Source organism: Athene cunicularia (assembly GCF_003259725.1).
Source record: "Athene cunicularia isolate RWA chromosome 2 unlocalized genomic scaffold, athCun1 chr2_part1, whole genome shotgun sequence".
Classification (NCBI taxonomy): domain Eukaryota; kingdom Metazoa; phylum Chordata; class Aves; order Strigiformes; family Strigidae; genus Athene; species Athene cunicularia.
In genome coordinates, this window is record NW_020799095.1 from 57,317,388 (window position 1) to 57,343,291 (window position 25,904).

The 25,904-nt window shown below is 40.0% G+C and overlaps 1 protein-coding gene across 2 annotated transcripts in view; it reads left to right on the top strand.

Annotated features, from left to right (window-relative positions):
* Positions 1 to 25,904, top strand: part of JARID2 (jumonji and AT-rich interaction domain containing 2) — a 123,988-nt gene that overhangs the window by 52,114 nt on the left and 45,970 nt on the right. For both annotated transcript variants that reach the window (XM_026842421.1, XM_026842423.1), the window contains exons 3-4: positions 6,729 to 6,898; positions 21,158 to 21,334. In XM_026842421.1, coding sequence (XP_026698222.1) covers positions 21,181 to 21,334 — 154 coding nt within the window. In that variant the 5' untranslated portion in view covers positions 6,729 to 6,898; positions 21,158 to 21,180. The remainder of the gene's footprint in view (positions 1 to 6,728; positions 6,899 to 21,157; positions 21,335 to 25,904) is intronic.

Sequence of the window (25,904 nt, forward strand, 5' to 3'; positions counted from 1 at the left end):
TTAAATTTTTGGTCCACAGAAGGTAAAGAAGATTGAGTGAATAGAGGGCTCAGTAAAAAAAACATGGAAATTGTTGCATTCAACTTTATTGGAATGTTTAATTTACTGAAAATTAATCTAGATTCTTCTAATCAGATGACAGGATTAACAATTACACTCTCACCTAGTAGTAATACAGATCAGAGTTGTGTCTTGGATTACATGATTTTGCCATTTTAGAGTGACCACATGCTTTGCACTGGTTACCTGCACCTGGTGTCTGCATGACTGGGAGCGACCAGGTCTCTCACCCTCTAGTTCAGGCGAGAAACAGGTGAGGAGACACAGATGATGATTGAATCTCGATTTTTCCACTACTGCAGACTTGCTGTTCATAGCAACTGAGCTGGCATGTTGAAATGGGCAACAGATACCACTGATGCAGGCAGAAGATACTACCCCAGAAGCTTAGGGGGATGTGGGAGAAGAAATGCATTTCAAAGGACTCCTTCGTACAGCTGCTTTCTGCTCTTGGTGTGATGCTGTTTAATTGCCTGACGTTGAAACTTGGGACACAGAGGTTGCAGTGGTATGTGAATACATACATAAAGAGGGAAACACTGTGTAGTAGTACCAGATCTAACACTTGCACTCAAGTGTGCTCCAGGGACAGAGCCAATAAAATCTCCTTGTATTCTGAGGCCAGTTCCCACCCCTCCACCCCCCACTTTTTTTTTTTTGCATATCCAAGTAATGTTTACCTTCACAGTTGGGGAAAAACTTTTTTTTAAAAAAAAAAAAAAGTTGTGGCAGTGTTGATGTAGACAGCTTGTTGGTTTAAATTCTAGAGCCCTGTTCTCATGAACTGGTGATCCTCTAGAGGTTACTATTTGGAGTGAATGTTTTAGGCTTGTTTTCAGGAATGACAGGGTGAAATATAGCTTCCTGCTGGCACATGTGATAGTGGTAAGGATTTCCCGGTTGTCCCATGAGGAATGAATGATACCTCTAGCACCAAGTTTTGCATGCTCACTTTGGGCTTGCCTAGAAGTGCCTGTCACATGGTTGATTTTGTTTGAGCTGGAAATTACACACTTGATAATTGTTTGATCTGCAGCAGATGCCTGGCTATTAAATCCTAAATTACCTTTTTTTTAATGAGGGCAGAACATATCTACAGCCTGTGACAGGTACATTTACCTTAATAAATGCAGCTGCACATATAAAGAAATCTTTGCATACAGTCATGTTGTGTGCTAGACTGAGTGTAATGTTGTACAGTGCAATTAAACTGAACGTGTAAGTTGTGTATCGGCTCTGATGAGAATAAAAGATAGTGTGCTTCTAACCTGATCCAAAAATCAGTGAGGTAGAGTGCCTGTCCATGCCACAGCCCTCTCTGTAGTGGGTGCTAGTGGCTGATGGAAGGGCAGCTATAATGCTCAACTATAACTGTGTGTAGCTGTATGGGACAGTCAGGTTGAGATAGCAGTATGGGAAAGGTCCCACAGAACTTAGCTCAGCTGTATCCATGCGAGGACAAACTCCTGAATGGAAAAAAAGTTAATACACGGTGCACTAAATTTCTGCTGCCCAGATTTAGAACCGTAATATTGAATGAGATCTGGGAACTGCAAGGCCTAACTGAGCAATTAGAAGAAGCTCAAACTCTCCCTGATAAAATATGTTTAGATAGTGGATGGTTCCTCAACAGCTAGCCTTATATCAGACAGTAAGCGAGTCTGTATTCTGAACTATCTATGTAGTGTTTGGTGGAAACTAATACCAGCTCATCACGGCTAGTTAGTAGTAGCAGCAATTTAAATGTGTTAAAAGTAAATATCTACAAATACTTCCATTGCAATTTCTCAGGATGAAAAGTGAGAAAAGCAAAGTAACCAAATACCGGTGCTGCTTTTAGAAAGACAGAGGCGTAGATTCCTTTACTTCAGCTTGCAGGCTGCTTGCTAACAGCTCAGAAAGTGAAAAAAACACTGCATTGAAAAAGGAGATGGGAATTAATCACGAAATGGAGACAACAAGCTACTTAAACTACAGTTCCTATGGAGTTTGGAAATCTAACTCTACTGGTGCCCTTATAAAGAAGGACAGACATCAGGTAACAGAAAAGCAGGAAACAACAAAGGCAAAAGTGACGTTCAAGGCCTAAGAGAAAGGTTGAGACCAAACAGCAAGCAAATACTGTAGTATATGTCAAGCAGGAAGTTTTGTGAAAATCTGCAGATTGCTGAAGATTAGAGAATGTTTGAAAAAGATTTTGCAAATCTCTTCCCAGATGAGATGCTTAGGTATGAGGACAGCCTCTCAACCCCAGAATTTATTATAAATTAGTATGAAAACATATATGTTATCAATTTAGTTGTGCATAGTGTTCTTTGTGTATGTTTTATAGTACTTATGCTTTGCTTTCACTTAGGAGTTATGGAGTAATAAACTGAAAATAGTCAGATTTCTGTACCAATGTGCAACTAAATTTTGCATACTGATAATTTAACACTTTGTAGCTAACACAGCATGTGCTGCTATCTAGAGTATTAATGTTTACTAAATTTAACACAGACTGGTATTGGTAGCCTGAGCTATGCTTTGCAAAGAAAAGACTGCCTTTGTGTAGTAGGTGTTTTCTTCCTAAACATGTCCTTTTCTTCAAGCTAAAGGCATGGTGCTAGGATATTCTATTTTAAAAGACATTTCTGAAGTATTTTTAGCTAGCACAAACTGTAGTGCTTTGATTCTAAAGAATGCAATTTGCTTAAAATATTCAACTAAAAATAAATTCCAGTCTAGAAAAGCTTCAAAAAGTGTATTTTACGTTGGAGAAAAATGTTTTCCAGCATAATCTGAGTTTGTACACTTGGGATATTTTTGTTGTAGAGTTTTAGTCTCTGGCTGTAATTTGCTGTCTCAGACCTAAACAGTTTAGTAGAAGAGAAGCATACCAAAAGGAGGTGAGGGTTCCTTAGGATGGGGCTTTTTTGAGCTTCATGTCATAGGTAGGTGTTTAAAGGCTCTCAAAAGCAGTAGAATGAAAATAACATTCTGTTGAGAGAAAGAGAATTACTATTTACTTTTAAATAGTCTACATATTTCTGGCTGCATGTTGGGTGTTTGCATGATGTTTAGATGTATTGAGTTCTTCCCTTACACTTTCCTTTTTTATGAAGTTTTTTCTGTTTGCATATTTGCAAGTCTTACGTAGGATATACCCTTTCGATGAGGACAGAGCGAGCAATTTCTTTTGAGGATGTGAACAGGATTTTTGTTGTTCTTTTTGCCACTCGTGCCAATCTGTCTCCTGTTGCCAAATGCATGCTAAATAGGTCATTCCAGCAGAAATCATTGCATTAGCAAGCAAAGAGCAAAGCCATGCTGGTAGTGTTATGTGTTTATCACACACAAAATGTCTTCCTGAGCACTTTTATCACTTCCTTACCTATTCTGCCTTGCTCAGAATCAGTGTGTGAGTACGATGGGCAGCTACACTTGATCTGATGTAATCATAGTGGAGGGGGTACCTCCTTTTCTGGCAGCAGCTTCACACTTATACTGGATTGTGTAATGTGAAACTATACCCAAAATAATTGGTTTTATGCTTCTAGAGGTTTTCATGGGGGCATACGAGGTTGTTAAGATGCATACGCTCCTTCACAAGGGAACAGTTCTAAGTTGTTGCCTGTGTTTTGAAATGTGTATGTTTTTCCTTTGCTGACCCACCTTTGTAACTGGTCATACTTACACAAAACTGGAGCAAAGACTGCATAAAAGCTTGGGTTTTGTTTCCTTACCTTAGTGCCTCATCCTAATGTGTGGTAACTACAGAATTTCTTGCTCATAGCTCGCTCTCTACACCTTCAGGCATTAAAGTAGAAGCCCTTGGAGCCCATGCCTATCCATATAAAGAACAGTAGTTGTTGTAGAAACCTAAAGGATACCACAGGCACAAAAGGGCGCCTTCATTTACTAGTGTTCATAAATCAAATTGATGATGTTCACACCCTGTAACTGCTCAGGGTTTTAATAAAAAGTAAGTATTTCATAAGGAAATGGCCTGTTTTTGTGACAGTGGTGAGTTCAAACCAAGCAGGAGGAAGTACAGCAAACATAAACAGAGGTGTTAGAGGAGAAGTATCTCAGACACATCTGCATATATAGCAACAAGTCTTCACAGCCATCCCAGGAAGCAGCACATGTTCGCGATTGTAGGCTGAAGCTGGGTGGAGTGAAGGTCTGGCGTTTTCACTGTCCCCACTGAAATGAAGGACCCCCCGTGGGAGCATGGTGGGTAGTGGAGATCCAGTCATGCCCCCTGTGGGAAGCAGGCAAGGAAAATGAGCAGGGAATTGTTTGTACTGGGGAAGAACATCTAGCGGAAAGCGTATTTTCAAATAGAGGCTGAACCAAAAGTATTTTCAGTTCACTAATTTGTTTCATGTATATGCCAGATTTACCAGTCATTCCCTAATCCTCTCTCAGTGCTCTAGGGACCAATAATAGAGGTGCTGCAAACAGTCCTGGATGACCTTTCCTGCAAAGGGTTAATTTTGAACCGTAAAACAGGCTTAACCTTTACTTTTTGGGGTGGTGGTGGTTGTGTAGTCCTTGCTGCTTATCTTTGATCACGTGAGATTTGAGCAGGTAGTTTCAGAGATTCAGTGAGTGGATAGTGTGTTTTTAACAGCCAAGCTGAGGAAGCACTTCGATGGGGAAAAATCGCTGTGCGGATGAGAGCAGCAGGCAGAGTTGCCCTTTATAGTCTGGGTTTTGGCGAGAGAGTGTACATTTTGTGCAGAACAGAAGCCAGCACAAAGCATTTTTTCTCTCACTGTGTGTGTGGTTTTGGTGATAGAAATGTAGTTGGTTGAAATTAAAATCTCATTCGTCCTGTGCGGGAGTCCTCTATCTGCAAGGCAGACTGAGTAATTTTGGGGATATACAGGCAAATCTATACAAGACCTTCAGTCTGGAAAGATAATAGTTCATAGATACGAGAAAATATATGTGTTCAGTCATCTTTCAGTTCCAGTACAGAAGTGATAAGCACCATGATAAAAAAAAACCAAAACACACAAACCAAAAACAACCCACAGCATGCTATATTTGCCATTAAGGAGATGAAAATAAGCGGTAAGAATGGCTGGTGGTTTTTGTTGTTTGGTGGGGTGGGACTTGGATAGTGAGGGCATGTGCAATTTTATGCAGAGTTTAGGGAGAAAATTTCTGATGCTACTTTTGTTCTCTGTTGTCATTAGGGGATGTGTATATATGCATATAAACACTGCTGGGATTTACATTTTTAAAAAATTTATTTTAGCCACAAAACTGTGGAAGCTTAAAATACACTAACAAACCTGTTCTTACCCAACTATTTAATATCCATGAAAAAGAAGAGGTTTGCCAATTATGTGTTTCATCCACACTGAATGATAACTGTACTTTCCTTAAGTCATAACAGTTAAGCCTGCCGTGGAGTGACAAGACCTGGCTTTTCCTTTAGTGTTATTTGATACATGCTTCAGTTTGACATTATGTAAATACTCTGCTATTAGGGAAGAAAATGACATAAAATTGCATCCTTTCTCAATGAGGTTTTAAGTTCTTTCAGTAGCTTCTCTCCTTTTTGAAGCTGTAATAAAGATCATAATTAGAATCCCAGTTGCTTAAGTGAGAAATTAGCATGTTCTTAAATGCTGAGTGGAGTCAGGCTCCCAGTGAGATCCCCTCTGGGTATCTGTCCTGCCCCAAAGCGCTTTCCCTAATACCAATTTGCGTTCTAGACATATTAAAGAAAATCATATTCATTGCCACCTAGCAGTTAATCAGAGCCTTCAGATAGGCTTGAAATAATTTGCAGCCTGGCTGCCAAAACCACCTGCATCTGTTCGTTTCCTACAACTGTACCCAGGCATGCTCTAAAACTTATCGGAGAATGTCAGTCCCCATCACCCAGTACCAACACGTAGGACAAGTTCACTCCATGCATGTCCTTCATTCTTACAAATTTGTCACAAATACTACTTAACCCCACCCCGGACCTCCTTGCTTACTGTCTTTGAGGCTGGAGCCAAGGGAACAAAAATCTAATGGCTTTTACCTGATATTTTCCCTGTCAAAAATATCTTTCCCTAAAGGTTTTGGTTTGTTTTTGTAGAACTGGGCACTAACATAGATACCTTATCAATATATATTTTACCATGTAAATAAGATTATAGCAGATTGGAATAAATTAAAACCTTAATGGGGCTAAAATAAACCTAATTTGTAAATTAATTAAAAACAAGAAGCAAGGAAAACTTAACACTTTTTTTTTTTTTTTAATTTTAAAAAGAGACATTTTCATGATGCAAAATACAGATTTAATTTCCAAGTAAGTGAATGGTAAACTATAATTGTATGATTTGCAAAAAAATACTTGGAACATATGAAATAGCAGTCAGAGATTTTTATAGTCAAGATGTTCCCTTTCTGGTTTTCTAAATTGTCACAGAAGATATCAAAGGGTAAAGCAAATAAATGACTGTCTTCGAAAGTGACCCAGGTAGGGATACACTATTGGTGGGATATGGATTCAGATATATCTATCTATCTATATATATATATAGATAGATATATATGTGTGTATATATATATATCTATAAAAAATTAATTTTTTTTAACAGTGAATTTTTATGTTCTGATGCTCTCCTGCAAGTTCTACCTAACACTTTTCTGATATGCTCTTGTTTCCACAGGCCAAGGCTGCAAGCACAAAGGAAATTTGCTCAGTCCCAGCCAAACAGTCCCAGCACAACTCCAATAAAGATAGTGGAGCCGTTGTTACCCCCTCCCGCCACTCAGATTTCTGACCTCTCCAAAAGGAAGCCCAAGACAGAAGATTTTCTCACTTTCCTCTGTCTTCGAGGTAGGAGTCTCGCAGCAGCCTAGGGGTACAGTCTCATTCAAAGAATGAGCTGTAGCACCACACACTGAGTAGCAGCTAGACAAATGTATGGGTGCTACACTTGAATATATTGTGTGCATTTCAACTCAGCAATTTGACTGTATCTGCAGCAGGAGCATTTGAGTTCATGGTTGTAAAGACCATAAAATGAGGCTGGTAATAGTGCAAAAGAAAATTGCTTTTATGCTTAGCACTCTGTTATCCTGAATGGGTTTTTGTCTAGCTCTCTTAAGTCCTCCCTATCTTCCTTTGTTTTGTCTGACTATAAACTGAAGAAGTGCTTAACTTGCCTGAGTACTTGTTCCTGCAAGAGGAGAAAGCTGGTTGGAAATTCCCCTTCTCTACCTACTCACTGTCCTTTATTGTTCAATCTCAGTGAGACTTTTCAGCTGATGGTGGAAGGGTTGCCTTTGTTCTTAGCTGTCCCAGGAGCTGAACTGTTCCTGTGGTGATAAAACAGGTGAGCTCCTCCACTCTGCAACCCAGGTGCAGATAAGGAATCTGAAGTTGTACAGCGAGATACCTGAGTTATCTCACAGGAAGAGGTGCCTGAGCCTGTCTGGAGCTGTATGGTGTGTGTCTGTGAGCCTGCATGTCAGACTTGGGGACCTTAGCATGAAGTACAGCTGACTGTCCAGATTAAACTAAAGAAGGAGACCTGAGCAGTCATTTTTAAGACTTTCAACAGCTCTGTTTCCCAGGTCATGTACTGAAGATAGCATCTTTCAGTTTAGTCTCGCAGTTGTCATATTGGCTCTCATGGTATGTTTCTCTTTTGGGTGGGTGCCCCCCCCCCAATCCCTTCAGCTAGTCACTACTCCATTCTTGATATGTTGGAATGATGCCTCTTGCTGTTTTTTTTTTCCCATTACCTGCTGAAAGGGTGTGCATTTGTTACAGATAGGGCTTGTCTGCAAAAGTCTTACCTAGTAGATTGAATTCTTCAAAGCTTGTGTTTGAGTTCCTCTTTCCAGTTCTGAATCTCCATTTCATCTGAGAGCAGCACTGGTCAACACCACCCGTAGCTTTCCGCTGAGGTGTTCTCATCTTAATACAGCATGTTTTTTTTTTTTTTTTTTTTTTTCTTCTCTTCTATGAGATTTTAGGCTAATGGTAGCTTTAGACTGGTTGCTAATTCATCTGTCTTGACTCTGGTCCAATATGGAGCCTCCATCCTGTTGGGACTTATGGTAAAGCGAGTGGGTGGAGGGGATGAAAGGGGGTGGTGTGTTAGCTTTTGTGTTTGTTTAAAGGATTGCAAGGAGCAGAATCTAATGGAGTTTAAAGTGGCATCACAGCCCTCTGAAATTTAATCTGTGGAAATGTATTTCTAATTTAGTCTGCTGTGAGGTTGATCAGTCTGTTGGCAGCATGTCACTGCTGTGATCTGGGCCAACTGCCACAGTTGTTGGTGGGAAAATTCAGATGGGGGGTGTGTGTGTGTGTATGTGTGTGAGCACACATGGCTGCATTCACACACTTGTTTCCACTGCTTGCTAACTAAGCATGTGTTATTTATAGCTTTGAAGGCACTTGCACTTAAAGAAAGGCAACCTGTGTGGTGATGTGAGTTCTCTCCAATTTTATTTCCTACTTTCTCTTAACATTCTGTTTTAACAATGCAAATTGGAAGCATGGGTACTTTTGTCCTATTTCAGTGCTTCATTCAGAAGGTTTGTTGTGTAGGGTTTTTTTTTTCCTATTTTAATCAGTGGCTGTTTAGCTCTTGCACCTGTAATTTTCTTCTTTGTTATTCATCTGTAGAATAATTGATGTTTTGTACTGTCAATTAAGAACTTGCAATTCATTCCTAATTTCTTCAGTGTGCAGGAGCACTCTTATATATCAGACAACACGTGCATTCAGACAGCAAGGTCCCAATTACAATTATATTAAAAACCATGAGGGAAAATCTGCTCTGAGTGCCACACATGGCATGTTCTTGGTCTGCCTAAACAGGCTGAAGAAAAGCAGAAAGGGGAAGCTGTCAGCTCTCTGTTTCAGCACCTCTACAAGCTTATTGCTCCATCACTCCTGTATAAAGCCTGAAAAGAGCCAGTAAAAACAGGGGGGGAAATCTTGGACATCTGCTACCTGGATGTATTTCTGTGGAGAAGCAGGAGAGTGGCTGTGATTTGGAGGAAGGAGGAGTGGGGTTGTTGAGATCGGTATTAGCATGGTTCTGGCTTCAGTGTCTGAACTGCTCTGTCTTTCAGGAGGTCCTGGCTGCCTGAGATTGTGTCCATTCGGTCTCTTGGGAGGTTTAGCTTCAGGTGGTTGTGTCTCTTTTGATGTGCTAATTGCAAAAATGGAGGTGGAAGCTGGTTCTTAGTGTGCTTGAAGGGAGTTTATGTACCAGCTCCAGATAGGTCCCACAAATGGCCTTCCAGGGCACTGGCAGGCTTATCTTGGTGCTGCTCTTCCATTGGTATCAAGTGAGCTTGGAGAGGGAAGGGCCAGCAGTTTACTTAAACCCTGCATAAGGAAGACTTGTGATTTTTTTTTTTTTTTTTTTTTTTTTTTTTTTTTTTTTTTTTTTTTTTTTTTTTTTTTTTTTGGAAAGGGTTTGTTTTGGTTTTGAACCTCTGTGCTATTATTTATTGAAGTGTTAAGGGATTCAAAATTGCTTTCATGGTGGGACATGTGGTTGTTTGGACTTCTGTCCAGATATGCCTGTCCAGTCTTGGCTGTTCGCGCTTTCATGATGAATGATGAAATGTGACATGGAAGTACGAGCACTCACAGACTGTAAATTAAGCACTTTGGAAATTATTTAGTACTATGTGTAATAGTGATAAGATCCAGGACAGTAAATCTCCATGTAACTTTTAAATTAAAAAATTTTCTTGAAGTTGGAACTCTCTTAGGTCCTAGTCCTCTCTTGTCCTTCAAAATGCTCTCATTAAATAGTCCTCGCATTCATGATCAAAGCTTTTCTTCAGCAAGGGAGTCTTCTCCAAAATTGGTGGGAAAACAGCTCTGTGGTTGATGGCTCTGTCCTTGTCCCACCACACCCAGGAGCAAGTGTCAAAAGTACAGTGTAATTTTTTTTTGCACCATGTCAGTGTGTGCTTTCATTTTCTACTTTTTAAACAGAGAAATTTTTTAAAAATCCCATCACCACTACAAGTTCACTCTTTGGTACTCTGGGGGGCTTATTTTAGGAGGCAGCAGCTGAATTCTGTAAGTGATGGAGCAGTACTATCATGTAATGATGTGGAAGAAAGTGCGTTAGGTCCCATACTTTGGCATAGAAGTCCCATTTACCTGGCCTTCTACTATGTGTCAGAAAATCTAATGATTCAAATCACTTAGTTGCTTTTTCTTTTAAGCATCCTGTAATTTCAAAGGGAGATAATTTAACCAAGATGACCTTCTTGGTTTTATTATCCAGAATACTAGGGGCTTTGGACATATTTTTAATTAGTGTGTGTTTTGAACTCTAGATACGATAATACAATGTACTAATTACTTCTTAAAAGGTAAGCGGAGCAGAATGAAAAAGCTCTAACAGTTCATGAATATCTGAGCACCCTGGAATACATCTAACTGACCAGACTTGGCAAGGCTCCCCTGCTATCTATTATTTTAAAATCCTTCTTTTCTTTTTGTATTTGGTTTTTTTTTTATTAAATTGTGACCTAGAATTTCCAACACAAGAAGGAAGGGATATATAAGCAGATATCTCTGAAGTGTTTGTCTGCCATGTTCTTATCTTTAAATAGCTTCTTTGAAGGAGCCTGTATGCCCTTTGCCAGAGGCATAATTAGTATCTTTCAGCTGCTAACATAGATCTGAGTGTGTCATCTCCGTGCAGTTGTACAACAGCTTTCACTTTTACTGTATTTTCTGCCTCTGATCAAATTTTTCTTAATAGCTTTCATTACAGTGCATTTAAGTTACCTTTACTCTCCATAATTATTTACAGGTTAAAAATATTGCAAGTGGAATAATATAGGGCTAAAGGGGGAAGGAGAAACAACTCCCTATGAGCAGTAGATCTTTGGCAAAAGGTGATAACAGGAAGGCTATGATTAGGGGCCTACATTTTAAGAAGTTTTCCCATGATCAATTTTCTAATTAAGACAGGCCTCTGGGAGTTACATGCTAGAGAATTTCAGGGATTCCTAAATAAAGATGGTTTAATTGAGGTCTCACAAATTGAGTTTTCAGGCTCTTCTAACAACTGTTCTGCAAAACATGTAACTGTTCATTTTCTTTGAGTACTGGAATAATTTAACAATCTGATGATATATTACACTTAGACAAAACCTAAATAGAAAATCTCACTATAGCATGTTGTCCAGACTTCAGTAACTTCTAAATCTCAGTGCCCCAGTCCTCTTGCAGTTTGCTCTTAAATAGTTTTTTAAATTTTTTAAAACACCTTGCTTGGGTGGTAGGCTCAGGGGCCTTTGATCCCAGTCTTCTCTCTCAAGTCTTAATAGAAAGGCTTGCCAGTGCCAGCAGATACCTGCAGAGGTTTTGTGTCTCAATGGGAGAGCCTCCAAAATCAAAACCAGAAAACAACTGTTAATTTATCTAGCTTTTAATGAGGTAGAAGGTACGTTTACCTGATAGTTCGGTATCAATAGGTATACTGGACTTTGAGAGCTGGTGACTGCATCAATCACATTCTTGAAGCACCAGCCTTCCAAGGGAGCATATTGCCACTGTGGAGACATGCTCACCAGATCAGAGTAAGCATATTAAATATCACAGCAACTTGATTAGGCTGGAAGCAAAGCAATGAAATGCTGACATTGTCCGAAAATGTAAGCTGCTTTGCAGTCTGGGTTAATTTTTAAGAATTCCAAAATAATATGAAAACATGCAGACATACAATAATTTGTTTAAAATACTCGAAGAAGACTTTTTATCAATTTTGTTGTTAAATCATTTGGTATTTGATACTAAAATTTTAGGATAGATTGAAAATGCAAGAATAAACTTCAGGGTGTTTAATATTAATTGCACAACCATTTAATAAAATTGTTTGCATTTAATAACTGTAATTCACAATTTCAAAGTTCTTTTTTAAAGTTAGGAGTAACATTGAAGTGTAAGGTATGAGATACTTCTCTTATGTACAACCATTTAGTCCGCCTGTGGAATATGCTGCTCTGGGCTGGCAAGTAGTTCTTGTGGTGGTTTTGGACAAGAGTAACTTAACAAGTGTTCACAGGGAGAAGTGAATATGCAGGCTCACAGCAAACAGCACGTGTATGAAGTATGAAGGGAGAACCTGGCAACTGATACCAGTGGCATTATTCCTTCCCAGGAACAGGAGTGCTGCTGGAGGCCCATCCCTCCAGACATGCAGTGGAGGATGCATCTTCACATCAGTGTGTCCTTAATGGGAGGTTTAAGAGATGAGAAGAGCTGCTGAGTGCAACATGGAGTAGCCTGTGTGTAGTACTACAGCTGAATCGAACTTTTTCCCTGCTCTTCCCATTTTGGGGCCCCTTTCTGATGTTAATGATTCCAGTATCTACCCCTGCAAAAAGCCACAGGATGAAATTAACTCACTGAAATGGGAGACTAATCTTGAGGTTCAGCCTTTGTATTTGCCACAAATTCACTCTCAGTCCCTTGACAAGCTGCTTATTTTTTCTGTAAAGTGAGGATAAATGTTTAACTCTCTATGTAGGTATTGACATAGCTGGACATTATGGATGAGCTACTGGCATAAAATCCCACATACTGTGATGGCAGCAGCAGCACTTCAAAACCTTGCTGCGCAGTTTTTGAGCAATATAAAGTACTCTGGCAAAGGCAATTCCTGCCATTCTTGCCAGCCAGAAACCTGGGAGCCTGCTTCTATAAGCTGTGAACCTACCATAAGCTCAGTGCTCCCCAGAAGACTTACTTTGTGCCAGGGATGGGGCTCAAGGATCTCTTGGGTATGAAACATAATCTGATACAGCTTTTTGGAAATGTCAGTGTGGTACTTTGGGACTTGTCTTGTTCATGGTGGAGGGGAACATAAAGTCGGGGGTTGAAGTGTTTGTGGGAAGGGTTGCTTTTGAGGTTCACTGCCAAATCCAGCCAGGTTAATGGAGGTAAATTGCTTTGAGATTGTCAGATAGGAATTGTAGAAGTAAGAAGCACCATATTTGTTTGGGTTTTTTTAATATTCAGTAGTCTGTTACTCTGGTGTGTGTTTTGTTAACTTTGGAAAGTGAACCTTTTATTTTTTCCCCTGCAAATTCACACATTTCTCCACCCTTACTCCATTTCCCTTGAAAAGGAACCATTTTCTTTGGCTTTTTGGTTTTAGCTCTAGTGCTTTGAAGAATGGACTGAGAACAAGATGTGTTTTATGTCACTTAGCCAGTAAGTTAGCCATGACACTAAGGACCTTGCAATTTGTACAACAGCAGAGGAAGGGAGAGTTTGAGCATTGGGGTGTGTATGAGCTCCACTTTGTTTCTGTACTTGGGATGGCCTTTTCCTCTCTCTTGCTCAGGCACCAGGGAGCTCCCTCTGGGACAGTTCCTGCAGGTGGAGTCAGACAAGTGAGATAAAATTGTTCTTTCCTATAGAGTTTATGCAGTTCATTCTCTTTAAGGCTTGCTCCGTAAAATGACCGCAAAGTCTGTGTATAAATTACATTTATTCGCACTTGAGGGACTAGGTGCTGTCCTGCCAAAATGTAATAAGTAGGACATATAATAAATGAGAAGCAGGCCTTAAATTTCAAGCACTGAGATGCCAGTACATTGGGAGCATTTGGGAGGCAAGGTTTTTCCACCTGCATATAGCCCCAAAACGGGGCCGTGTGTCAGAGCAGAAGCCAAAACTCTGGATGCAGCTCATTGTAGGGCTTGGCATGTTGCGTGTTTATCGGGGCAGGCTTAAATCCTGCATACCTTGACCTGCCTTGTGCTTAAGTCATTCTATGTCTTGGATTGTTTTAAGATTTTTCCAAAGCACATCTGGATTATGTTTAATTGTTAGGAGGAAAAAAGAAGATAGGAGCTAGGGAGGGAGTTGGTGTAAATAATTCACGGAGAAGAATCCTCCAATTTTACAGAAACCACAGCCCAAATTACAGAGAAGGCTCTTGGATTGAGATGATTTTTGTTGTGGTTGTAACATACCAGGGTTTGAATCCTGTCCAGATGAAAACATTTGGTTTGTACTTTAGTAAATATTGCAGAAACGCTGCCAGCTAATTCTGAAGAGTAATGAAATAGTGCTTTTGGCAAAGCGTGTGCACTTTCCATACTTCTGATTCCACTCTTCAGATCCAAATTCAGAGTTTTTTAAATATGTTTAGCTAGTCCAAGACAAAAGTTAATGTAATTTAATGAGAAACAAAACATACCATAATTTAGGAGGGAAAATTGCACATTTGTCAAATAAAAAAAATTTAATAACCTCATTAGTCAGATAAAATGACTGAAAAAGAGTATAGTTTATTCTATTAATCAGGCACTTGCTGCTGGAGGTCAGTGCATCTGTATGTACAGGTTACGTAAGCATCAATTCTGCCTATTGTTAGTAGCAAGTCTGAATTTTGCACATGCAAAAGCTAACATCTTTCTGAGAAAACTGACTTGAAAAAACATTTTACTTTATGCTTTTGTATAAGCATCAAGTTATTATAACAGGACATAAAATACATTTGTCATCCTTTCATATGCATTAGGCAACACTTTGTGTATAGTTGTGGTAATTGTTTTTCCTATATAGTTAGGTTTTCTTTTGTGTTGCTCTCACAATAGGAGGGAAGACAAAAATACTCCAGAGAGAATTTCAGTAATGAAACTGCAGATACTGATGGAAACAGTTGCCAAACATACTTCAAACCTCATTTTTTAAATAGCTGAGTATCCTCCCTTTTTGTAATAATTCATAGCTCATTGTAACCATGATGAGTGAATTTAAAAAAGACAGCTTACCATTAAGGATTTTCTCAAAATTTGCCTCGCACAGCGATATCTGATCACAGGAGCAGTAACTCCTGCTCTGATACTGGTGAGAAGAGCAATACCTGGCGTTCTATAGCTGTCTGAGCTTTCTGCGTGGCTTGCAATCCCTTAGTCATCCACAGCAATTTGTTAGACTTTAAAAATTGCTCTGAGGGTGATCATTGGCAATTTGGCCGTCCCTCAGTGATCTGGAGGAGGGGGAGACAGCTGGGAAGTTCCCTCCAGGTTGCTGCCTGGCCCTGGCCATTACTTTTCTGTCCTCTCCTGTGAGTTAACAGTGACTTGTTAAGCAGGAAAAGGTGAGTGGCACATCTCCATGTCGGGGCAGCAGATTTACAGCACTATCAGACGTACTCCTCTTAAAGTTGCTCAATACAAGGTGTCCTTCCCACTTTACTGGTATTTGTTACTACTTAATGTCCGTAATTCTTTAAGTATCTTCCTTCTCCTGTTGCTCCTGCACCATTTGTCCATCAACTAACTTACCTCTTGCCGCTCATCTCTTTCTCCAGCCCCAGCACATGTGAGCCTCTTCCTTCTGCTCTGCTGCATGCCCTTTCTTGCAGTTTACTTCTGCCATGGCTTCTCCTTCTTTCCCAACGTGTTGCCATTGCCTTGTCCATTTTTCTGGTGATGGCACATACTTTTGTGCAAATGTTAATGCAAACCAAATCAACTGAGGGGAAAAAAAATGGCATTTAGGAGGTGTGTGCCTAGACTTGATCAGGACAGAATGTAAAACGTGCAGTTCCTCCATGAGATTGGAAACACACTGTGTTTCATGTTTTGTTTAATAACATAAAGTGATATATTGAGCTACACATTCAATAAGAAAAAGTGTGCATAGAAATTTTCCAAATCTTTACTTGAGAGCTTGTAACATTACATTAGAGTTACAGCATTTATTAATGGACTTTAATTTCCTTAGTCTGGGATTTTAATCTGAATCAGTTCCCTGATCCGATTCACCACATGGCCCCACAAAAAGTTATACTGCCACAGTTGAGGTGGTGGCACAGGAATAAGAACAAGAGGCCAGATGTAGTTTAGATGCTCTGTAGACCAGTTTTGATGCCAAGAAAAATGTCCATGCAGCCACAGATAGTCTAGATGGTTCCTTGTATGAAATGTCTTCTAAATAGGTGGTGGGCAGTCAAATTTTGTTTTCTAGATTACCATCAGATTTGCTGAGTGAGCGGGTTTTTCAGGTACCTGCCGATCAGGTGTGTGCAGGGTGGGTTTCTCAATGTGGAGGGCTGCTCCCCTGCTCTCCCCTTCCATCCACTGCAGTGCCCGTGGTAGTAGCAGCTGCCTGCACAACTTGGGGGCTCCTGGCACTGAAGGAGACTTGTAAAATTCAATACAGCCACAGGCTCTCATAACTGTCTTGCAGACTTTTCTGTGTTTGCTTGGAGATGGAAACTGAGGAAGGAGGGAATTACATACCTACAGTGCTGAGACCTGGCATGCACCACCTCCCAGGCACAAATGTTGCCCTCTGTCGGGAGCACTGCAGCTCTTCTCTTTTGCTGATGGTTATTAATCAAATTCTGATGCTGCTCTTTAGATTGCCCCCGGTAGGCTTTGAGAATCAAGTCTTGATGCTGAGGAGGACAAGAGGAAGAGGAAAGATGATTGCTCATCTCTACTCTTGCTGTCTGTCTGGCTAAATATGGGCTAGAGTGAACTGGCATAGCTGCCTCGCAGGTTCCTGTTGCTGAGTGAGTCCCGGCAAAGACAAAAATGTGTGGAATAGTATGTTATAAATTAAAAAATCAAGCAAGTGCCTACACCTGTATGTTCTGTGAATGTGTGTGTATGTATGTGTCTGGTGAACCTGCAGTTTTCCTTATTTTCATAATGTTTCGGAGGGTTTTTATCATGTTGCTGTTACACATCATTTGTTTGATAAATATCTGTTATACATAGAGAAACCTGAGAGCAAGAACACTCAACAAAGTCTGTCTGTAAGGAAAACCACCATGTTCTTATCTTGAGATGAAGACAGGCCAGATTTATGAGGAAAGGCGATATATTTTTAGACCAACGATAGAGCTGGAAGAAACAGGCCAGCTCTTGAATGCATATTGTTCTCCACATCTCCAATGATTTTAGACATTTGTGGCTACAATAACACTACATAGTATTGTTTATGTAAATTAACAGCTTTGAGTAACAAACTGGGTCCCCTGTAGAGGCAGGCTATAACATCATATACACATCCCTGTCTGGTCTCAGAGATGATGAGGGATATTTAGGACACAAATCTTTATTATAATAAAGAAGGCTTCCACTGTTAATTGTGCAGCTTCACTCATATGAACTTCATTAGTTCTTCAGTCATGACAAATCTGTTTTATTTCCATAAGAGGAGGTTTGGAGGGGTGTTCTCTTAGCTTGTTGCTTGGTGTAAACCACAGTGCACTTCAGCCGCTCACACTTACACACGTTAGGTGTTGCCTAATCAACATAATTGTCATTCTTTTAGCTTGAATGAAATCACAGTATACTTTACAGGCTTGTCTTTCCTTCAGTTTGCTCATAAAGGGAATTTGCAGTATCTTGATCTTGAACAGCCTGTTTTGGTGTTTTAAACTAGTGTTTTCTCAGCCTTTTGGACATGTTTAGCTACACAGACAAAGTGAAAGTGATTTGAACCAGCTCAACTCGTAGGTGTGAACAAATTCTCAGTATTTGAGGCTATTCCAGAACTGCAATCTTACCATAAAAGACAGTGATAAAAATAGTTCTAATATTAAAGGTAAGAAAACTCAAAGCTCTTAGATTTCGTTCAGCGTCTTCCATTCATAACAATGCCTAAATATAACAAAAATGTGTGAGTCTAGCCTTTTTTTCTTTCTTACTGTTTTGTAAGTCAACTTCAATAAATATGTAGAAAAAGCTAGAGGGGAGGAGGAGGGGAGGAGGAGGGGAGGAGGCAACCCAGACTGAAAGCCAGCTTTTCTCTGAGGTCTCAGATTGCAGAGCACTTAGATTAGTAAAGTGAGGTCTAGCAGGACTCTCTTGTGTTATTGGATGTTGCTAGTCTAATTTCTCTGGAAATGTACTTCCCAAACAGTCCCAGCTGTCCCAGGAATGCAGTTTAACCATTGTTGTTCCTAGTTCTCGATTTGAAAGAATTAAAAAATGTCATTCTGACTGAGGATTTATGCACTGAGATTACAATTGAATATCAAGAGTTAGGTGAAGTTTGTACCTGCTCTCGCACTTGGATTAGACCCTCTCTCCTTTCTAAGCAGAATGACACAGTACTATATTTTATTCTGTGCTTTAAAAAAGAAAAAGAAAAGAAAAAGAAAAAAATTGCTATTGTAATAATATTTGCATCACAGATGATAATTTCTTTTTGCTGGTTGCTGTTGAAAGCAGCTGACAAGAAAAGCTCAGGGATGTGGAACTCTAGGGAAGATGAGGCTTAGAGAATAGACGCTATATCTGGTCTCGTGTTTTAGTGTCTCAGAAGGATAAAATTTCTGACTAATTATAATAAAGAGATTTCAGTCTGTGTTTGAATCTAATTTTAAGGGCGTCTAACAGTAAGTTTCTTTTACTGCAATCTTTTGTCAATGCACTAATGCACTGATGGTGCCAGACTTGGGATCCTTATTAGGACTGATGCACAGTACAGACTTGCAGAGCTAGTAACTTCTGAATCCATACCGCAGACGAGTAGGTAGATGGAAGAAAAAAGACAATTTATTTTTCAGATAGCACTGTCCTAGAGTAACTGTTTTGGAGTCTTCTAGTTAGTTGCTGTTGAGATTTAAAGCTCCTCTCCAAGCAGAAGAATTAATGTGCCTCTCAGCACCTCTTACCTACTCTGGTTGATTGCTTAGAGTGTGCCAGAAAGTTCTGGGTTTGCATAAAAAATGCAAAGGCTTTTGTTTCTGTAAGTTGCTACAGCTCCCATGTCTTGAAATATGTCAGAAGTCTTAATTTGATCATTAGTCTATATAAATATGAAAATTGTGACATGCAGAAGGCTTTCCCCCTAGGATAACCATATGTGTCCATGCATTTATGTCTAGGTTGGGTGGATTAATAGGTATGTTATTTCAAGGGGAAGGATTGTCATGCCCTAGGTACTGCTGCAGTGTTTCCCCTAGCTGTCCCAGGGCTACCCAGTGCACAGTGTGGGGTACTGCTGGGGAGTTTCTCTCTGCTTCTTCCCAAGGCAGTTGCAGTCCCAAAGGAGCCATTATAGAGATCAAGAACAAACATCTTTACAGGTCAGGGCTAAGCCCCACACAGCTGCTCCCTTGCTCCCCCCCCATTGTGAGATGGGGGAGAAAATTGGAGGGGTAAAAGTGCAAAAACTCAAGTTGAGATAAAACCAGTTTAGTAGGTAATGCAAAAGCTGCAAGTGCCAACAAAGCAAAATAAGGAATTCATTCACTACTTCACACTGGCAGGCAGGCATTCAGCTATCTCTAGGAAGGCAGGGCTCCATCACGCATAATGGTTACTTGGAAGCACAAATGTTATAACTGCAAAAGGCACCACCCCCACCCCCACCCCTTCCTCCTCCTTCCTCCAACTTCTGTTGCTGAGCACAGTGTCATATGATCTGGAATATCCTTTTGATCAGCTGGGGTCAGCTGTCCTGGCTGTGTCCCCTCCCAAATTCCTGTGTACCCCCAGCCCACTCACTGGCAGGACAGTGTGAGAAACAGGACAAAAAAAAATGCCTCGGCACTGTGCAAGCCCTGCTCAGTAATAGCTAAGACACCGTGTGTTATCAACACTGTTTTGTGTTCAAATCCAAAACATAGCCCCATACAAACTACTATGAAAAAAAAATAACTCCATCCCAACCAAAACCAGTACATTTAAGAATGGATGGCTCATTGCAGAAACAGCCTATCCTGGGTTTTGTGCCATATTTAGGTATCCATTCATTAAAATGTAATTTTTGTAGTTAAGAGTATTTAGTACAAGCCTGGTGGGAGCAGAAAATACGCAACCCAAAAATAAACTTTAGTTAGTTGTTGGCAATAGCAACACCAACAGCTCAAAACCAAACAAAACACAGAATTGGTGTTTTGAAGAGCTTGAAGCCAGAAGTGTTTCCTAAGGAAGCATCAGCCAAATAGCCACTACCTTGTGTTGTTGGTCTGCAGCCCAGCTTGCTTTGTCCTTTGTTTTATTTAGCTACAGGAAAATAATTGAAGCGATGAGTCCCCATTCTCCACTTCTATTGACTTTCTATTTTTTCCTTTCACAAAAAAATTCTTTCTGAATAAGTAGAAGGCTCCTAGGGCACCTCCCTCCAGGGGATATACAGAAGACTCATTTTGAAGTAGAAAATACCAGGCATAAGGGAAAGTGTCCATTAGTTGTCAGCAGTATTTGTGATTTAAAACAATAGTTATTGGATTGCTACAGTTATGACGTGTCCTGATGCAGTCCAGGGAAACCTGTACACCATTGCGTAACAGGTGTAAAAGAAATGTTGTGCAAGAGTTAAATTTAAATTACAACCCTGTATTGTTGTTAAGCTTGTGAATCCTCACTTCTCTGTCACTGAATTGCGTGTTGTATTTTACCCTTGCGCAAACAAGACAGGTTAGGGGGAGCATCATGGGAAGTAAGCAAGAGATAAGAAACAACATCCTCAGGAGGAGCACATGGGCAGTCAGGAGACCTTTGCTCTTTTCTCTCCTTTGCCCGGGGACCTGCTAGGCAAATTTAAGCATCTCAATGTCTTGTTTTTTCTCTTTGTTTAAAACTGAACCAGAATACTGCAAAGCATTGTGTACAATACCGTAGAGGCCTGCAAAGCATTGTGAAGTTTAAATACTAATATTTTATTGTAATAATAACCTAAAAATATTACCAGGGTGCAGATTGGTTTGTAAATGCTCTTTTTTCTTCTGGTTGGAAAAGCTGTAAGCTTCCAGTTTGTGTGTTAAGACTTCAGTAAGGCACTTAAGCATGCATTTGAAATTAAGCATGTGCATTAGTCCTTTTCTGAATACACAAAGCTATTAATTAGGGCTTGTAGCAAGACTGTTTGATTGTCTAAAGCATGAATAGAATGTGCTTGGGGGGGGGAAACCCTGCTTTTCAAGCATATACATATCCTGTTGGTAAAAATTAATAAATAAAAAACCTCCAGTTAGTCATGCACTAGTGTGACCTTCCATCTCCGAGTCCCCCTCTTTCCTTGCTGTGCATAACACTAAAGTAGGTTATGATCAATATGGTTAGTGCAGTAAGTGAATGTAATGATGCTAATGAGCCATTTCTTTATAATGGTCAGGTTCTCCAGCCCTGCCCAGCAACATGGTGTATTTTGGAAGCTCTCAGGATGACGAGGATGAAGAAGAGGAGGAGGAGGAGACAGAGGACACAAAAACAGCCACAAACAATGCTTCATCGTCATGCCAGTCAACCCCCAGGAAAGGAAAAACGCATAAACATGTACCAAATGGGCAAGGTAGGTCCTAAATAGTGCTGCTTTCCTGCACTGCCTAGTAAAGAAATTCGAGCTGAATGTGCTTAATCCTCGTCCATCCTTCTGGATTTGAATGAAGAGGGATACAGTCTACAATGGGAAAATGGAGTGAGATGTAGTGTTAGCATCGTCCACTTTAACCTGTTTCTCCTGACAATCTGAACTCTGGCAGAACTATAACTGCAGGGCTGGAATTCTATATACACACATGCACACATACTGGAGTTATATACACATATCTATGTATAGACACATAGTCATTCTCTCTCTGGCTTTTTTGACTGTTGTTTAATCTAGAATGGTTTCATTTTAGCAAAGTTAAATATAAACATTGATAAGTGTTATCAAAACGTGTGAAAGGGGCAACACTTAATTTCTCACATGCAATATTGATACTGCAATTGCAGTACGTTAAGATACTGCATACATGGTTTTGATTGAAAGATTTTATGGAAGAAGCTTTTTTAAGTTGGTTATTTCTTTGCAAATCACCAAAAGCTGCATTCATTACAGAGTATTTCTGTCATGATGTCCTTGTGTCATATCTTGATAAATGGATCTGTGTATGTTGCAATATCACCCAGTGTAAAATAGAAGATAGAAAAGCCACACTGAAAATCTTCTGAGCCTGGTATAATGCTCTATTGCCAAAGTCCTGTGTGATGTTCTCTCCGTTCTCTCTCCGAAAAGCTCTTGTATCATAACAACTCTGTGCTCTCTCTGCCTGACATAATTTCAAAATGGAGCCTGTGTTCTCCGTTCCCTTCCTCAGTATTAGTTTACCATGAAAATCTTTCCTTCTGGTAACTGCCCTTTCAGCTCTCCTCCTCTTAGTACAAGGACTGAGAGAAAGGTGCACTTTTTGAGAGATGGTTGTAACCTGTGCTTGCTTTTTTTGTTCTTTCATGCTACTCTCTGCTCTGAAGTAGAGGTTAGTAGATCCCAATTACTTCACAGTGCTGGTCCTCATCTCTGCTTTTCAAAAGGAAGTTCTCTATAAAGGACTCCCTTATTACATATACCAAAATTATTTTTCATAACTACGTCTGAATATTTTTTTTATTGCACACCCAAGCTCAAAAACTCTTTTTGTGAACTGTTTGTAAAGTGCAGGGGGACATTATGCCTAATAGCATTTCAGTGTGTCAGCTGTGAGCAGGAGTTTTAATGCTGTAAAAGCCGTGGATCAAAACTTGGCACTTTGGATTGATTTCTAAATAAACCCCCCAGAATAACAGGCACAGAATTCTACATATGGAAAATGAGATTGTATGTAGCAGAACTGCTACCTTAGAGTTTTAAATGTGATATATCATTACAAAAGGAGCTGATCGTGTTCCTTGAGAATGTCCCAGATGGCAGCCACTTTGAAATTAGCTCAAAACCAGAGACACCTGAAATCTTAATTGGGGGTAAGTAAAGGCAAACTTAATGAGCCATCTAATGGCTTCATAATCTTTATCAATATAGATCAGAGTGAGCATAAATGAAGCTGCTGCTTTAATAGATCTGTAAAAGACCTTTATAAAATACATAGGAGACAATGTGAGATGTTTTGACAAAGGTGATGAAACAGGAATTCCCAGAGAAGGCAGCTGCTTCTTCTTTGTCATTGTCATTTCTTTTTTTTCCTCTTCTTTTTTTCTTTTTTTTTTTAATTAAAATTTCCTTACCCAGGGGTATTCCCATTTTTCAATGTCTGTTATTTTGGTTGACAGCCAATAGTATTTTTGTTTCCTGTGAATAAAGTAGGTTCTGGTTCATGTGTGTCTGTTTTAAATGAGACCACACACAAAGGCAGACCAGGGACGGGTGCAGCAAATGAACTTAATCTAGCGTGAGAGTCTATTTTTAATGAATTAAAGTCTTTTGTTTTTAATATACAATGTGTAGTCAAGCACTTTGGACCTGAAAATGCTAAGTGTTTGCTATGACATACAACAACAAAGGTTCAGAGCTTGATTAATGTCATTAGACAGTGTCAAATGATTGCTTTCTACTAAATGGGGGACAGAACAACTTTCCTGGGCAAAGTCATTTGTCAATATCCTCTTCTGACGCCAATATGGGGCATTATTAGGGTTGAACACCAAACTATTTGTTACAACCTAGCCCGTTGAGCCACCTTTTGGATAGCTAAGTCAATCGAAAACGCCTAAGTGTGAATTAGAAGCACGTGTAACACGTGGCATAGCTTGCTACACAAATAGAAGTAATCAGCTCAACAGACTTGTCATCTTCCAACCATACTGCTTACATAGATATATTTAAAGCACCTGTGCCTTTTCATCCTCCTTTATCAGTACTTCTGATGTGCTGCACACATATCCAACTGTTAAAGAGCAAAGAAAATGTTTGGCAGGAGAAGTGTTTATCCTCCAAATTCATGGGACTGTGGAAAAGGGATATGTAGCAATGTGCAAGTTTTTCCCTCATGCAGTATCTTAGTGCAGGCACTGACAGTCTTGTGGTTAAACCATTTTCTAAGATACTGCTGTGGCTGCCACCAGGGAAAATGGTAAAGCCGTGCTCTTAAAGATTGGTTTCATGTCATTGCCATACAAGCTGATTAGGTCAGGTCTGACATGTGTAAAGATAAGTTAGCAACAGATAAAGGCTTGGGTGTCACTGATGGTGCTCTGTGCCTTGGTTAGAAACTAGTATTAGTTCTGGGTAGGTATTGCTCATGTTGTGTGGGATGTTCTGCATGTGACTTCTATTACCGTCTTTTTCAGCATGCTTTTAAACTTAGAACGAATAATTCTCCTGAAGAGAAGATACTGTCTAAAGACTCTCAGATTTTGTTTGCAAGAGAACTCTTCTCTTGTAATGTTGAGTAAAATGTGTGAGTGGTTCTTGCTTATGGACTGAGGTATGATCTCGCAGTACATGTCATAGATTAATTAGGTCAGAAGACCTCAGGAGGCCATCTAGCCTTGCCTCCTCTGCAAAACACCATTGATAACTTTTATGACAAATTCAGCAATAGACTTGTCAGAGGTTTGTGCTTATAGGAGGAGGAGATTATAGAAGCTTTCTAAAACTTGATGTGGAATTTTGGTCCTAATCAAATGATTTTAATTAAGTTAGGATTTACAATGGGGTTAAAACAGTGAAAGGCCAGAAACTGATCAACTGACTCACTCGGTCTCCATATAGCTACTGACTTAAGAAGGGTATTTTCCCAGCTAAGAAACCATATGAACATTTAGTTAAAATAGAGAAATGCCTCTTGCTGTTTAAGTCAAGGATTTAATCTTTTTAATGTTCCCTTTTAACTTCAAACTTCTAAGTAAGTTTGTGGTGAATTTCAGAGTTAACATATGGAAAATTAGGGATGATACGGTGCTGCGTATTGCAGCAGATAAAGCAGAGGTTTGGATTACTGTGTTGTAATTGCAGCCCTCTTATCCTTTTGAGTGTGGGTGTAGGAACCCCGTAATTCTTGGTGTTTATATCCAGAGCACCCCACCACAGGATGCCTACATGCTGCTCAGATGGATATGCTTATTTTCCAGCTTGCATTCTGTATGGATCTCAAATGACCATCAGTCTATCTGAGACTATTACATGGCTTTGAACACAAGGAATTCAGTGGAAGCAGGAGGCAGGAGCATTGGCTTAAACAATGTGGTTTTTCTTCAGTGTAGCTGCCAGGTGTGGGGAGAAACTTCTTAAGCACAGCCTGGATGACAGGGCATCTTGCCAACATTAAGGAGGAGATGGAGAGACATTGATCTATTAGAAAATTGACCTTATGTAAAGGGAGGAGGGTTGTCAGTCATCAGCTGCTGCCGGCTGACGTGCCAGGAAAGCAGGTTCTCTGCGAGCGAGCTGTACTCTGCTTCCCCGGGGGACAGGGAGGTAGTGAGTCTAAATTACATCTCCCCACTGCTTGGAGGAAATTCCAAGTTGTAGGTAAGAGGGTAGGCTTAGGTCTCTGTTTCTTTAAAACTAATTCTTTGAATTCCTCACAACAAAATAATTCCTACTTTAATTTAATTCTGTGACACAGTGGATGGTTTTCTGTGCAGGCTCCTGAAGGAAAATGTTTGTATGTGCCAAGTGTTTTGTTAGGCAGGCTGGGATCTGGAGCTGGAAGATACAGTTAGGGAGTTGTTGGGTTATGTGTCCCATCACAGGAGCAAGAGGGGATAGGCCTTACTCGAAAGTGCTTGTGGACTGGAAAAGGGCCTCAGGAGGAGCACCATACACAGATGCAAATTGCACACAGCAGGCTACAGTTCCTCTAATAATGGTTGGCTAATTTCCTCAAGAAGGATGATTGTGGGATTAGGTATTTCTCCCACCAGCACAGCAGTTCAAAGGCGGAGAGAAGAGCACATCTGGGCCAGCATACCTGGGAATGTCAGGTGGGTTTGTCTTCGGATGCCTGAGACAGACAATTAAGTTCTAAGTTACATTTTAGGAAAACAGAGTTACCCATTACTATTTGTAATCAGACTTCTTCATGAAGGAGAGTCTTGTTTCCTTACCTGGAGTAAACCAGCTCCAGTGTGTCAGAAAATCTACTGGGTCAGAAACGGTTACT